This window comes from Theobroma cacao, chromosome 4 (assembly GCF_053813885.1).
Source record: "Theobroma cacao isolate CCN51 chromosome 4, ASM5381388v1, whole genome shotgun sequence".
NCBI lineage: Eukaryota > Viridiplantae > Streptophyta > Magnoliopsida > Malvales > Malvaceae > Theobroma > Theobroma cacao.
In genome coordinates this window covers 34634990-34651616 of record NC_142642.1, presented here as the reverse complement: position 1 = coordinate 34651616, position 16627 = coordinate 34634990, and the positions used below count along the sequence as shown (strand labels likewise).

Below are 16627 nucleotides of genomic sequence, written 5' to 3'. Positions count from 1 at the left end.
TGAACGATGAAGCAAACCCTTGTCAACTCCATTAACTTGAGGATAATTAGCAATCACAACACTATCTACAAGAAGAACACACAAGAAAGCAACCACAAAGCAATGAGAAAAAACAACCATTATTGGCTAAAACCTTGAGCAAAAATTAGCTTACAAGAGTTGTTTTGTGACAAAATAACTATATCCTTTTCTCACTAACGAACTATGGATATTGTTTCAATCTCCTGGAGATTTCCTATCTTATTTTTTTTTTGTTGGTTACTTTTACTTATGAAGAAAGGGAATATTTATATAGAGGAGGGGAGAGGGGGGAAGGGGGGACTGAATTTACTCAGAGCCTAATTAAAAGGCCAAGCTTAAAGCAAGGGAGTAAAAATCGTTCCACCAGCCCCTAAAACTAGAAATCCAATTGCAAACCATTCAACTCATCAACAGAATTTTTTCCATTTTTTATTTTTTCAACTAGCCATCGAACAGACAAGTCCACTTTCTTTTCCATTATTTCCATTTTTTACTTTTTTTTTAAAGGGATTTCCAATTTTGATTTTCTCATGATAATAATAAAAAAAAACATTTATTTTGCATGATAAAACAATGCATACATGGTTTAGCTAGTTACAACAAACCAAAACCACATCAGCAATGGCAACATTAAAGGTCCAAACATATGCTCCTTCGCCACTTTAGGCAATAAAATTTGCCTGTCAGACATAAAGCGGACAAGTTATAATCTTACCTAAGGACAATGATTTTGACATCTCTGGTGACCTATAACACCAAAATGACCCTATCAATTACATTGTTCCATCTTATGCCACTAATACTTGATAGCCAACCAGGGTTAGCGCCTTCTTCAGACTCCAAACTTGAGCGTGAATAAGGCACATATTAATTTGTTGGAATAAACCAAGGATTTTCATAGGAGCTTATGTGTGGTGATTTCAGTGGTAGTTTTTTTCTTTCTCAGTTTATTTTTAGTATTACTTGTAAATTAGTTTGGTGCGAGTGGTTATATGCTATAACAAGTATAAAATGTTTAGTATGCTGTCAATTTTTTTTTTAATTCGAGAGGGAGATTGGAATTTAACTATTTTAACAGGGTATATATATATATATATATACACCATTAAACTAAATATTCAAGCATATGCGTCCTCATTTATGTTTTGAAGGGTTTATACTAAAACTTTGTTATTACCAACATCTGTCAAAGTGGTTGTGGGTAGTGACTTAGTTAAAGTTTGGTGTAAGATTTTCAGTGTGACTTAAAGAATGTCTATGGAATTCAATTTGGGTAAAAGAAAATTGTGTGTCTATGATATAGCTTTTTTTTTTGTCAATTTAGAGTTAGTGAGCCAATAAATTTTTTTATTTTATGGTACTTTGATTTTTTTTCTATAATCTTGTTTCTGTTGCACGATTAAAAGGAATAGCTCAGAATTTTATGATTCCATATCTCGATTTGCTTCAGACTCATGGCATATAATTTCAGGCGAATAGGGGAAGGGTAGGGTGGTGGCAACGGGCTTAGAATGTGGTAGAAACTAGGTACAAGGATGTCTGTAACGAAGTCAGTAGATATCACAAGTCCATTTTGTTACGCAGACGAGATTTTGATCATAATCGTTGGTTGTTTAAGTAGGAAGAAAGGTACGCAATTGGAAATGCGTTTTGGCAAGAGGATGATGAGAATCAATATAGAACAAATGGTGGAGACACAATGTTGGATTTGATACACAAGCCATGAGAGCCACTCATTATAGGAAGGTTAAAGCTCTTGCTGGCATTCTTAATCCTTTCAGGAGCACAAATTGGACATGTAGGTATATACACATTCAGAAACTTTAATAAAAGATTTTATTGACTGATAAGTCGTATTGGTAACATCTTGTTAGTAATATGCTAATTACTAACATAATTTAAGGGAAGGAGGAGATGTGGAGAAGAGAGAGCATCAAGGAAGCCAATGTGCTTTGGGAATGAATTGTCATCTTCAGCAAAATTAACCTCGACACTAATGTGTCATTTCAAATCTTGAGTTTATTATGCAAAAGACTCTCATGACATAAACGGTTAGTGAGGGAGTGAAGCTGGTACATTTACAAAAGAATCATGCTACTCAATCAGATATTGATAGCATCATTTGATCTAGGATCTACCTACCTATACCAAACGCTAAGGGCAGTAGTACACAAACAATCCTTAACGTTCTACACAGAAATTTATCCGTTACATACACAAAACAGAAAGGCGCCATCAGCGTGAAACAGAAAGAGAATACCCTAACACTCTCATAGAAGCTGGGAACAACAGCCAACGTATCAGCCAACAAACCCTTCGCATCCTCAAGCGACGAGCCACTTTATTAGTGTGTTTCTATTTTAGTTCCTGGTGCTCTTACATCACAATTCACGACGAAGAAAGGCCTAATGCAAGGGTATCCACTTTCTTCTTTCTGTTCAATCTTGTTGTTGAATATCTAAGTATTCTATAGGCCAATTTTATCGAAATTTTTGTGAGCTCCAAATTGATAGCATCTTTTTGACAATTTCTCATCTTAATTTAGTACTGATGATATCATTCTTTTTTGTATATATGACCCGCACCAACTCAAGAGCATCAATAGAATTTTGAATGGCTTTTCAAGTTATTTCTGGCCTTAAAATAAACTTCTTTGTTTGATGGGTGTCAATGTGGAACAGCAAGCTTTTGAAGCTTAGGTAGCCTCTATAAAATGCAAACTTGGAAAACTTCCCACTAAATATCTCGGCTACGGCCTTCCTCTTGCTGCTAGTTCTAACTCCCTTTCTACTTAGGTAGCTTTTTTTTTTTTTTGATAAGTCAGCAGATTTATTAATGCATCAAACTGATACATAAACCTTGGAAAACCGAACACAGAAGTTCAACCTTCTATTTACAGGTAAAAGCCTTCCAAAAAAGTTTCCTTCACCAACACATTAGTCATTAATCACCCATGTATCCCTTTACATAGTAAGACAACATAAAGGGTCGCACCTAGTACTGCCTATGACAATCTACGGACTTGACCCCAATCCATTCTAGTTGCGCTTGCTTGCCCTCCAAAATTGGAAACACAAACTCAACATAGCATCTGTTTCGACACCCATAAATCACCAATAACCCCATACCAATCTTATTAAATCACAAGCAGCCTCAAAAATACAAAAGTCTCCAACACTTTCCAATCCAAAATAATCAATCACCTACTGTCTTGATGTCTCCGCTCTTTTTGCAATCATACCTCAACAATATTTTTCCACGGTTTTCCCCTTGTGAGGGTTCCATGCTATCTCTCAATTTCATATAGCAGCCACCAGCTTGAAAACATCCCAGGTCAATCCACCATTATGTTCCAGCTCCTCCATCCCTCTTTCCTCCATAAATAAACAAGCAATTTTGCATAGTTATGCCCCAGATCTAAATAGATAGTATATCCATGCAAAATCGCCAAATTCAAGTTTTCCATTGATGCCACTATACCTTACCAAAGCCCTAAACATACCTTGTACCCTCCTGAACTGTCTCTAAGCACACCTCCATTCACATTGAATTTAAGATAATTCGTTTTTGGGGCCGCCATGCAATCTCCTTGCTGCGAGTGATCTCTGTTGTGGTACTGCCCACACTTACGTAATAGCTGTCCACCCCTGAGCCTCCTCAATGTTTGTACTCCACTCAAGGGCTTTCAACTAATGTAAAGATTTCATTTTATTCCTCACGTTTGTGATTATTTCCCCACCCTACAGTGTCAAGCTTTCGAATTACACTGCATTTCCAATTGCACTGTTAACCATTTCAACCTGATATCATGCAGTTATGTTAACTAATGGCCTCTCATTTTCCCTTAATATTCAACATTTACAGCACCTCCAACCCTCAATATATATCCCGCGGCCTTGAGTTCATCACTCCACATCAGTCTCACATTTAATTTCAAGCATTTACAGTTCCATTCCCCTTTGGCATCAATTGCTTAGTCATAACTTCATAAGGGTTTCATTAAATTGTCAAATTCAATACTTGCATACTAAATGCCCACAGCCACCATAATGGTTTCAAACTTCAAAGCGCAAGTATCCAAACGCATAAAAGTGTCAAGTGTACAATCAAGCTACAAATGGCATGATCTATTGGCGAAGAAGACTTTAACTATGTTGAATTCATGGCAATAAAGGAAGGTTTTTTTATTTTTCACTTCATAACCTTGAGCTACTTCCCATTTGTTCATTATCGAAAGTGACTCTAGCAATGCAATTCTTTGAGTTAACGATCATTCTACTGTTTCTTGACTGATGAAACATATTATGAATCATATTGAGAGTTATAAATGTACAAATTTAGGTCTATCATTCAAGCATATTCTTTTTTTTAAATGTGAATTTATTCAACCTTAATACCGGTATATCATTTCAAGTCTCTAACCTGTTACGTCAAAGACTTCCATGGCCCTAGAAACCCGGTATAGGTGTAAAACAGTGATTAAATTACACAAAGTGAGCCAGCCAATACAAACTAGATGGCTGCTCCGCAGCACAAAAACAACCATGCAGAAAAGCCCTGTGACCATGAGAAAGGCATCAGAAAGGCAAAAACATCTTCGCCAGAAAGAGAGTCCACAATCCTAACCCCCACAACCACCCCGAGCCATCAGAAGCGACAGAGACAGAGGTTCACCAGCGAAAAGCACAAAGAAGCCATCTTCTTCAATCAGTAAAACAATGAGACGTAAAAGATGAACCAGAGCTAGCAGAAAGACATGAGAAAGCCATGCCAAGAGATCCATCACTTCATCAAACCGTTCCACGAGCAAAAAAGCTCAATGACTCACCATGCACATAGATCACGTCAATTCAATTGCAGAAAGAAAAGATGACACCCCTGCATCTAGAGAAGACAGAGACCAAACCTATGAACCTACTACCTAAAGTTGGTGTGATAGTATTCATCTGAAGTAAAAGGCCAAAGGTTCCCGTTCCTAGAACTTTACAAGCGTGGAATAAAATAGAAACCAAAGTCCCCTAACAACAAGACACTACACTCTCCTAGGTGGACACAAATTGCACACCCCCTCTCCCCACACCAAAAACACAACTCCAGTGAGTCTCTCAAGACTCCCGCAACCTCAAACTCCCACCCAAAACACATCCAAAGGGCAAAATGGTCAAGAACCCACCCTCCCCCCACAGCCAAAAAAGACCCCAATGAAAGAAAGCCTTGTGAAAAAAGAAGGCATCATGAGCCTCTCCATCAAAGAAAAGAAATAAAAGAAAAGTCAAAACAGTTCAAAATGAATCAGCCATCAGAAAATGTCTATACAAGCATACAAAATGGTGGATTCAGGCCATCCCCTTTTCCTTTTTATTCCAATTTTTTCCTTTTTCTTTTTCCTTTCTTTTTTTTACTATTTTTTTCTATCTTTCTCTTCTTCTCCTTTTTTTACTACTACAAATGGGTTGGCAAAAGTAAAGATTTTTCCTATAAGACATTCTTTTGCCTTTTTGTAATTTTTGTATTTGGGGCGTTTCTTTATCTTTTTTTCTTCTTAGGCTCGAGGAAGCTAAACTTTTCTAAGATTCTAATAAAATTCCATTGCCTTTTAAAAAAACTAACATAATCTAATATAAAGGCTAATTAATAATGCAATTTTGAGAATATACCTAAATATTTTTTATTTGAAACCAAAAAAAAAAAGGTCTAGAAACAATGGCAAAGCACTTGTACATGACCAATAGAATTCCCTACCTCCAAAAAAAAGTCTAAATGAACGAACATGTATACGATAAACCTTTTTTGCTTGAAGGTATATCAGAATCAGATAGATTTTTGCTTACTCTTTTTTTAAGAATGTTAGCTCTTGAATAACATCGAATTAATTTCACTATATGGGTTTATTTATATATGCAGATCGAGCAATGTTTATTCTCTGTCACATTGAAATCACGTCAACGTACTACTATAGGTATTTATAATTATAATAATTATGAAAGTAAGGAAAATTGCATGGAACATAAATTTCAACCTATATCGAGGTCCGAAACTGTAACACAACCCATGTGTTTGCTCTTCAATTTAATTAGGTTCTCTTTTTCTTTATATTTTGAACAACTTAAAGTAAGTTGTTCAAAATTAATTTAAAATATTATTTTAATTAAATAATAAAATAAAAAAAATAATTATGTTCATTTAAAAAATTCGCACCATGCATATAATAAAATTTGTTTTTTGGACTTGGAGGGCTAAAAATAGATTATTATTAATTAATAGCTTGAAGATGTTCAATGTAGAAAAATTAACTAAACACACTTCACACCACTTCCGAGCTCCCCTTCTTTCGTGCCAAAAAAAAAAACGTAGTTGAATATTAAAAGATTATTATTATACATTCTATGCATTGTTGGCTGTGTTTTTAAATTTTTAAAAAATAGATTAACATACATGTGATGTGTTCATGTAAATAAATATGTCAACTTAGTAATTATTATTATTTACAATTTACATAGACTCCTGATGCATTTAATTTCGTTTGTGAAATTCATAAGTTTTCGGTGTATAGGATAATAAACTATATACAGAAATGAAAGCAACTTGTGATGCAATTAAAGGAAATGGAACAACACAAATTATTAAAGGCAACATGTCATTTTATATATGTAAATTTCATTTTTTTAGTTAAATCAAAGAAATTTATTAAGCAATGAAGAGATTACGTAGCAAGAAAAAAATAAAAAAGCAGAAAACAAATACTAAAGTAGCTACAACACCCCTTAAAATCCATATAAGTTACAACAAAACTCCAAAATACTCAAACCAAAATAACCATATAACCATCAGAGTACAGAAGAAACCATTTATCCATTACAAGGGGGGCATCTACACGCTGGAAATATATATGTCTTTTAGATTATATTTGTTACGAAGACATTTTTATATATGTAATATATGATCTAAAACAGATTCTTAAAAGAAAAGGAGAACACAGTTTTATCTTTAAAAAAAAAATGAAAAGGAGAGCAACAGTGTCCATGAAGAAATGGGCATGACTTTTTCATTTCTTTTTTTTTTTTTTTCAAAGCGACTTAGCAAATGCTCATAATTAAATCAACCAAAATTAACTTTCAAGCAACAAGGACTTCAAGCCAGATATGCTTCATAGTTTGCACATGCACGAATGTCTGAGTGCCCTGGTTTTATACTAAAAGGGGTAACATTAGACGAAAACCTAGTTTCTTGGGGGAAAGATGGTGAGATTAAACAAGTGAGATTTTTACAAGCAAAATTAGCTTAACTAGGTAAAGCAATGAACGAAGGAAGTAAAAAAGAAAAGAAAGAGGTTTTGGAATGTAGAGAGGAGAAGCATGAGGAGGGAAAGGGAAAGATTTTGGAAGAAAAGAAAGAGATATAGAAAGATAGAGGGGAGATAGATGTTTTCCAATGAATTGGAATTTAAAAAGTGTTTCTACATTTTCCATATTTCCATATAGTCATCGATCTATGCATTAATTTTCATATGGCTCTTGTAGGGATTGATAACTAACTTGAAAAATTAACCTACCAAAGGCTACATTCCCAAATGATAGGTATTGGGAAGATAAATGCTCCAATTTACTAGTATTACATTATCTTAAGATTCTATTCAAACTATTGCAAGGTTAGGTTTTTGCTCTAATTAGCACATTTAATTTTCAAAAAATATTTGATAACAAGGAAGAAAAATTCAAAAGATGGAAAAAAAAAAGGGTGAGTAAAGGAAAAGAAAAAAAAAGAAAGATATTTTTCATTCTTAGTGTTCAATATAAAAAGTGAAAAATAGAAAGAAAAAAATAATTGATATTCTTTTAATGTAGAGAGAAAGAGAGATTGTAAGATGTAAGAGTGCCAATTTCTTAATTAAAACAAAGAAATATAAAAGGTATTAAATTTTTTATGAGCTATAAAATAAAAAATACATCTAAATCTTAAAGTCCAAATACTATAACAAATTCTTTAGATGCAAATATAAAAGTGCAGCTAAAATAGGGTTATTAAAACCAATTTATGTTGTAGCGAAATTTTATAGTTACATGAGCTCATTTGTTTCAAATTCTTTAGATCTTGACATTAGACTTAATAACAAAGGTAACACAAGTTTTGTCTAAGCAAGTAAGTATTTGAGATCATAAATATTTCAAGAAAAATTTTGATAGATTAATCCATGTAAAAACAATTATTGATCTAAGGAACTTATTCAAGTATAAACAAAGCATCCCTCATCTTTTCCTTTGATTAAAATTTGGAATCTAAGTCGGTTGAATAATATATATTTCATTTGGTGGTTCAAAAAATAATTTACATGACATTTTCTTACAAATGCTTGTATTATAATTATTTGAAGTGGCTTAATTAATTTGCTCTAGTTTTCTTGGAAAGTCACGCACGTTATATGTGTTTTAATTTTCCAATATCATGCGGCTACTTGTTTGGCAAGTAATATCGTTGGAAGATCACACAAGAGAAATTAGTGAAATTCGTACATCTTAAAGTGGCATATCACCAACAACTCCTTATATCATGATTAAATAAAGAAGAAACAATTATCTCCGTTACTAAATTCACACTAGCTTGAAGTTTTTTTGTAAGAATAGTCAACTGAAGAAAGATTATTTTTTTTTTTTGACCAGCAACTAATTAAGGAAAGTTCACCCCAACCACTTTCTGTCCTTTTAATTGCCGTGTAAAGGAATCTTCATATATGAACTTAAGAGTCACATGTGATCAGTCAAAAAGATAATGTAGAGAAATCAACTTTGGAGAAAATGTCACAACACCGTTGAGGGCAACAACATTTAATACTTTTATATACGAAAAACAACGACTTCTTGACTTTTGCTTATTGGCTAACCCAATGTTCAAACTTTCAAACAACCGGCAACTTAATTTAAATATGCTCGATAGTCTTCAAACACTAGGAAATTTTCCATGTATGCAAGCACTGCTCCCTGTACTACTATAAGTAAAGGCACTCTTAAGAACTCATATACACACAAAACAAACTTCATAAATGAAACCTCCTTACATTACAATGTTTTCGATTCTTGTTCTTGTTCTCTTATCCTTGTCATGGACAACTTCAGCTCAAAGCCATGAGAATTTCCTTCATTGCCTTTCCTCTCTTCATTCCGATGACTCTTCTTCCATTTCCAAAGTTATTTATACGCGAAATAATTCATCATATTCCTCCATTTTAGAGTCCTCTATTCAAAATCTTAGATTCTCTGAGCCAACTACCCCTAAACCTTTAGTCATTGTGACACCATTGCATGCTTCCCATATTCAAACTACAATATATTGTTCAAGGAAACATGAGCTTCAAATTAGAACTCGAAGTGGTGGTCATGATTTTGAAGGTCTTTCTTATGTCTCCAAAGTTCCATTTGTTATCGTTGATTTAGTTAATCTTCGAGCAGTCGATGTTGACATAGAAAGTAAAGTGGCATGGGTTCAATCTGGTGCAACTCTTGGGGAACTATATTATGGAATTGCTGAAAAAAGTAAAACTCTTGCTTTCCCTGCTGGTAATTGTCACACTGTGGGAGTTGGGGGGCACTTCAGCGGCGGGGCTTATGGTTTATTATTTCGAAAATATGGTCTTGCTGTTGATAATATAATTGATGCTCAATTTATCGATGTTAATGGGAGAATTCTCAACAGAAAATCCATGGGAGAAGATTTGTTTTGGGCAATTAGAGGAGGTGGAGGAGGTAGCTTTGGAATTGTCCTCGCATGGAAAGTAAAGTTGGTTCACGTCCCAGAAACTGTAACGGTATTCGCAATCAACAAGACCTTGGAGCAAAATGCGATCAAACTTGTTCATCGCTGGCAATATGTTGCACCCAAGCTTCCTCATGACATGTTCTCTAATGTTGTCCTAACAAAGGTGAACTCTAGTCAAGATGGGAAAAGGACAACTCTAGCTGTCTTTAGTTCCTTTTATCTTGGTGGGGTTGATGAGCTCATACCATTGATGCAAGAGAGATTTCCTGAGCTTGGATTAAGAAAGGAAGATTGTACTGAAATGAGTTGGATTGAATCTGTTATCTACTTTGGCCAAATTCAAAATGGAACTGTGGATATTTTACTTGACAGGAGTTACAAGACTACTCTTGTTAGTCCTTCATTCAAAGCAAAATCTGATTATGTGAAGGAACCTATTCCTGAAATTGCATTCACAGGAATATTGTCAAAACTTTATGAGGTAGAAGCAGAATCTGCTGGTATCGGTTTTGTTGCTTATGGAGGAAAAATGGATGAGATTCCAGAGACTGCAACTCCATTCCCACATAGAGCTGGCAACTTATACAAGATCATATATAGCGTGGGTTGGAACGAAGAAGACAACGTAAAATCCCAAAAGTACCTAAGTTGGATTAGAGATTTTTATAGCTACATGAGCTCATTTGTTTCAAAATCTCCACGAGAAGCTTATGTTAATTATAGAGATCTTGACATCGGAGTTAACAACAAAGGCAACACAAGTTTTGCGCAAGCAAGTATTTGGGGTCGTAAATATTTCAAGAAAAACTTTGACAGGTTGGTATATGTGAAGACAATGATTGATCCCAAAAATTACTTCAAGCATGAACAAAGCATCCCTCCTCTTTTCTCTTGATTAGCAAAAGCATGTTGATCGAGTATCTTGACAATAAAACTCTGTTAGACAATAAAACTTTGTTAAGAAAGTGATTTGGATGGAAGATTATATTAAATAAAAGAAAGTTCAGTGAGTTTTTTTATTACTATTTGTTTGTCACGATGATTTGAATACATGACGTAACCATAAATTATAATTTATATACCATTAGTAGATGCATAATTTTGCAATTATACAACTTTATTATTACTTTGTATTTTATGAACCATTTTTTGTACTTTTATCTAAAGTTTTATATGATTGGTGTGGGCTTAACTCCAGGATATGTGTCAAGATTCTGAAGTTAAACCCAATAAAGTTAGGATATTTAAGACACTTTTACATAGACGGTGGACCCGCAGTAGGGTCCTGAAATTCTTATGGAATTTCAGTTAAATTATATATGATGGCTGATGGTTTTGCTTCAGCAATCACCCAGTAAAAGTAGTAAAATTAATCATGTCAACCCTTCTGATCCGTTGCTTCCACCCACCTTCGACTCTCTCAATCGAAAGGGAGGACAAAACAAAATTCATGAAAGAATCCAATCAAATGATTATCACATGTTAGCAGATAGTTCTTTGCTCGAATTATAGCATCCTATGCTTTTCTTTATTTTTCTTGGAAGACAAAGTCAGACTATATTTGTAAACATATACAAACAATGTGCTTATTCCATTAAAATAAATATAGTTACATCCTTAATTAGCGCAGTATAAATTAAAAAATAAAGTTTAAGAGCTAGCGAAACACAAACAACGCGGTTAATCAATGTGTGTTATTAAACCTCGTTTAAGGGGTCATTAATTATTTCTACACATCATTTTTTTGTGAATCCTTTTTTGAAAAAATATATATTATTATCACTAATAATATTCCTTCCTACACTGTACTAGAACTATTAGTCAAAAAATTTAAGTGAAGTGGCTTAATTAATGTACTTGAGTTTCTCCGGAAAGCCAAGCGCTTAGATCAGTCGTTTCTATGTTTTCAAAATCCAAGCACTTTGCATCACGTGGCTACTTGTTTGACAAGCAAATAGAGCTCGATAGGCAGCACAAGAGAATTTTCTACATCTTGCGTTCAAATGTGTCTTGTTCATAGTAAACAACTAGGCTTTAAATTCCTTGCTTAAACAAATTGTATTCTTGTTAGCTAGGACCAGGTGCATCCATTTAATTTCTTGCTAAACTTGTAAACGTTTAATCTTATCTGGATGATATTGTAAAGAAGAAACAACTATATGTCCATTAAGAAATTGACACCGGTAGCTAGAATATTTGAAAGAGACTTAACATTGCTTGAATATTTCTTCTTGTAAGAATAGTCAACTAAAGCAAGCTCACTCCCACTCATATTCTCTCCTTGTAATTACGTGCAAAATGATAATGTTGACTAATTAATTTGAAATAAATGTAACAACACTGTTCAGGGAAAGAATATTTTCTTTTTTTCTGTATGGAAAACGACTTCTTGACCTTTGCTTTGCTGATTGGCTTCACCCTTAATGTTCAAACTTTCAAACAACGGTAAGGCTTAATTTCAATATGCTCGATAGTCTTTAAACAATAGGAAAATTCCAAGTATGCAAGCATTGATTCCTGTACTACTATAAATGAAGGCACTCCAAACGAAGTGATACGCACAAAACCAACTTCAGATATGAACTCTTGTTACTTTTCAATGTTTCCTATTCTTTTCCTTGTTCTCTTATCATCGTCATGGGCAACTTTAGCTCAAAGCCACAACAAATTCCTTCATTGCCTTTCTTCTTTTCATTCTGAGGACTCCTCTTCCATTTCTAAAGTCATTTATACACCATATAATTCATCATATTCTTCTATTTTGGAGTCTTCTATTCGAAATCTTAGATTCTCTGAACCAGATACTCCTAAACCTTTAGTCATAGTGGCACCATTGCATGCTTCCCACATTCAAATTACAATATATTGTTCAAGAAAACACGAGCTTCAAATTAGGATTCGAAGTGGTGGTCATGATTATGAAGGTCTTTCTTATACTTCCGAAGTTCCATTTGTCATCATTGATTTGGTTAATTTTCGAGCAATCGATGTTGATGTAGAAAATAAAGTGGCATGGGTTCAATCTGGTGCTACTCTCGGGGAACTATATTATGGAATTGCTGAAAGAAGTAGAACTCTTACCTTCCCTGCTGGTGTTTGCCACACTGTGGGAGTTGGGGGGTACTTCAGCGGCGGAGGTTATGGTTTATTATTTCGGAAATACGGTCTAGCTGTTGATAATATAATTGATGCTCAATTTGTCGATACTAATGGGAGAATTCTCAATAGAAAATCCATGGGAGAAGATTTGTTTTGGGCAATTCGAGGAGGTGGAGGAGGTAGCTTTGGAATTGTCCTCGCGTGGAAAGTAAAGTTGGTTCATGTTCCAGCAACTGTTACAGTATTCACAGTGAGCAAGACCTTGGAACAGAATGCAACCAAACTTGTTCATCTCTGGCAATATGTTGCACCCAAGCTTCCTCATGACATATTCTCTAGTATTTCCTTTAGAAAGGTGAACTCTAGTCAAGATGGGCAAAGGACAATTCTAGCTTCCTTTCATTCCTTGTATCTTGGTGAGGTTGATGAGCTCATTCCATTGATGCAAGAGAGATTTCCTGAGCTTGGACTAAGGAAGGAAGATTGTACTGAAATGAGTTGGATTGAATCTATTCTCTACTTTCGCCAAATTCAAAATGGAACCATGGATATATTACTTGACAGGAGCTACAAGACTACTCTTGTTGGTCCTTCATTCAAAATGAAATCTGACTATGTGAAGGAACCTATTCCTGAAACTTCATTTACAGGAATATGGTCAAAACTTTATGATGTAGACGCAGAATTTGTCGGTATCAGTTTTGTTGCTTATGGAGGAAAAATGGATGAGATTCCAGAGACCGCAACTCCATTCCCACATAGAGCTGGCAACTTGTACAAGATCATATATAATGTGGGTTGGAAAGAAAAAGACAACATAAAATCTCAAAAGTACTTGAGTTGGATTAGAAATTTTTATGGTTACATGAGCTCATTTGTTTCAAAACATCCACGAGAAGCTTATGTTAACTATAGAGATCTCGACATCGGACTTAATAACAAAGGTAACACAAGTTTTGAGCAAGCAAGTATTTGGGGTCATAAGTATTTCAAGAAGAACTTTGATAGGTTGGTACATGTGAAGACAATGATTGACCCAAAGAATTTTTTCAAGCATGAACAAAGCATCCCTCCTCTTTTCTCTTGATTAAAGAAAAGATGCCTTGAAAGTAACCTTGACAATAAAAATTTGTTAAAAAAGTGATTTGGATGGAAAATTATGTTAAATAAATAAAAGCTGTGTGAGTTTTTTTCTTACTTTTTTTGCCGCGAAAAGCCTAATTAATAAATTATGTACCATTTGCAGATGCATAATTTTGTAATCATACAGTTTTACTATTACTTTGTATTTTAAGGACTAATTTTTATATTTTTGGTTTAATGTTTATTCACGTGCAATAATTATATAACTGGTAAGGGCTTAATTATTGTAAGATACATGGCAAGATTCTAAAGTTAAAAGCAAATAATTGAGATGATTAAGAGATTTTTGGTTTGATTAGCTCAAAGCGGGATGTTTAAGAAACATTATTTCTTAACACTTCTTCGAGAATTGGGTTCTTCTCATGTGACATCGTTTGATGCATGGTATCTTGAACTTTATTGTGTACTGTCACCTTCTCATTGAATCATGTAACATCTCTACCATTTAAAGTACCAGCCTCTCCTGCTAATTGAAAGACCCTTTCAAGAAATGAACGTTTACTCTATTCAGAGCTTCCCTCTCCAGTCTTACCTTATCACCCCCCTCATCCCCACTTTTTTTTTTTTAAGCCAAAGACTTCATTAATGGTAAGAAGCCTAATTTTTACAAAGTAAGGCAAAGCCTAGTTAGTACATTCCTTCATGTAGTCAAATCTCTACCTTCGAACAACCTTTACAACTCTTTCATGCATATCCCTTCCCCTCTTGCAATTGTCCCTATTGTTACATAATTCTTTTTTTTTTTTTGAAAAATATGGGATTTTGTTGTTTCGAAAAAGAGTCCAGAGTACCAAAGGAAGTCTTTAGCCATGTGTTAATTGGCAACCGACTTCACTTTGCATTACAAACTCTATTCTTAGGTCCTACTTGGACTTCATCCCAATAAAAACAAAGACTACTTGGAGACTGGCCTTCACTCAATCCCACTTGCAGCTCAAATCACAATGACTTCTACACGTGATTCTCCTCCCCGTTTCGACAAACATGTCGGCTGCATAAGTTCAGCACATAGCCAATGACACACTTCCATGCGACTTCACACCAAAACATAAACACAGAGCCTCAAAATCTACCAAATTCAGCATCAACAACTATTCATAACCCCTAATCATTATTGGTCAAAGTACCCAATTGGTTCTTATATCCAATCGTTTTCGTTAATTTAGCCTCTTTATTAAAAAATTAACTAATTTAGTATTGGTTCCTATATCCAATCGTTTTCTTTAATTTAGCCTTTTTATTAAAAAATTAACTAATTTAGTTTCCTAATTTTAAAAACTTATGCAATTTAATTCCTTATCGTAACGCATTTAATTTTCGTAATAATAACGTGTCAAACTAAAAAATATTATGTGAATTCTTTTCTTTTTTTCTTTTCTTCTTTAAGTAAAATTATGTCGTTTTGTTGTTATTGTTTTAAATATATTTATTCTTTTTCTCATTTTTCCTTCTTTCCTTGTCTCTCTAACTCTATCGTATCTCTACCCTTCGCTTCTCTACTCAAGGCTGGCCCCCAAACCTAGATTCTAATCGTCGAATAAAAAATACCAAAAAAACTTATTTTTTTCGTTCTCTTTTCGATAGTTTATGACTTTAGATTTAGGAAAATCAAGATAAATTTAAAAAAAACTATCCCGATTAAAGGAAAGAAGGAAAAAAATAACTTTTTTTATATTTTTTATTCAATTTTTTTATTATCAGAGATCGGTGATTGACAATCAATAGTTGACGTCCTCAACCAACGATCGAAATCTAGGTTTGGAGACAGGCCTTGAGTAGAGAAAGGAAGGGTAAAGCAAGATGGAAAGAAGAAAAAATGAAAAAAAAATAAATGTGTTTTAAATAGTAATAATAAAACGACATAGTTTTGCATAAAAGAGAAAAAAAAAATTTATGTGGTATTTTTTGTTTGACACGTCATCACCATGTCAATCTCATCTGACATGTCATCGTCATGTAAATATTGTCTAATATGTCAACTCTACGTTAGCAACAATAACAATTAAATTGGATTGCATTAGAAAGGGACTAATTAAATTGTACAAATTTCTAAAATTGAGAAACTAAATTAATCAGTTTTTAAGTAAAGGGATTAAATTAACAAAAATACTTGAGTATAGAGATCAAGTGGTACTTTGATCATTTAATTTTGTAATAGTAATAACCCTCTAATTAAACACTAACACTACTTTGTTTGTACATTTAATATTGAATTACGATTTATACGATAGACAATAACTCTCTCTCGTCATATAAATTTTATTATTCTCGTTTCAAGATTCAAACTGAAACTTCATAAAAAAAATCTTAAAATTCTTAAATTTTAACTACTAATTAAATATTCTGACTAAGCAATAACCCCATTACCTAAGTTAATTTTTTTTTTGAAAAATTATATTGACAAATTTACTTCTTTTGGCGATCATTTTGTAACAGAGTCATGAGAAAGCCATATAGTGTTTAACTTAGTTAAATGAATATTGACAAAATTATAAGTATGTTTCCCTCTTTAATTATCAGCCTTAATAGCACTTAAAAGGCTAAGTTACTAAGAAAAAAAAAATTACGCTAGGATAAGAATCATTGAAAAAACCGCAAAAAACACCCTTTGAAC

The 16627-nt window shown here is 33.7% G+C and overlaps 1 protein-coding gene and 1 pseudogene across 1 annotated transcript; both read left to right on the top strand.

The window, feature by feature from the left end:
• The first annotated feature begins 9033 nt into the window (after positions 1–9033).
• On the top strand, positions 9034–10793 carry LOC18602609 (tetrahydroberberine oxidase-like). Its single transcript, XM_007034107.3, has one exon. It carries the CDS (start codon positions 9059–9061, stop codon positions 10664–10666), a length of 1608 nt encoding a protein of 535 aa, XP_007034169.2. The 5' UTR covers positions 9034–9058; the 3' UTR covers positions 10667–10793.
• A 1546-nt stretch (positions 10794–12339) lies between these two features.
• On the top strand, positions 12340–14067 carry LOC108661528 (berberine bridge enzyme-like 18 pseudogene; annotated as a pseudogene).
• Positions 14068–16627: the final 2560 nt, after the last annotated feature.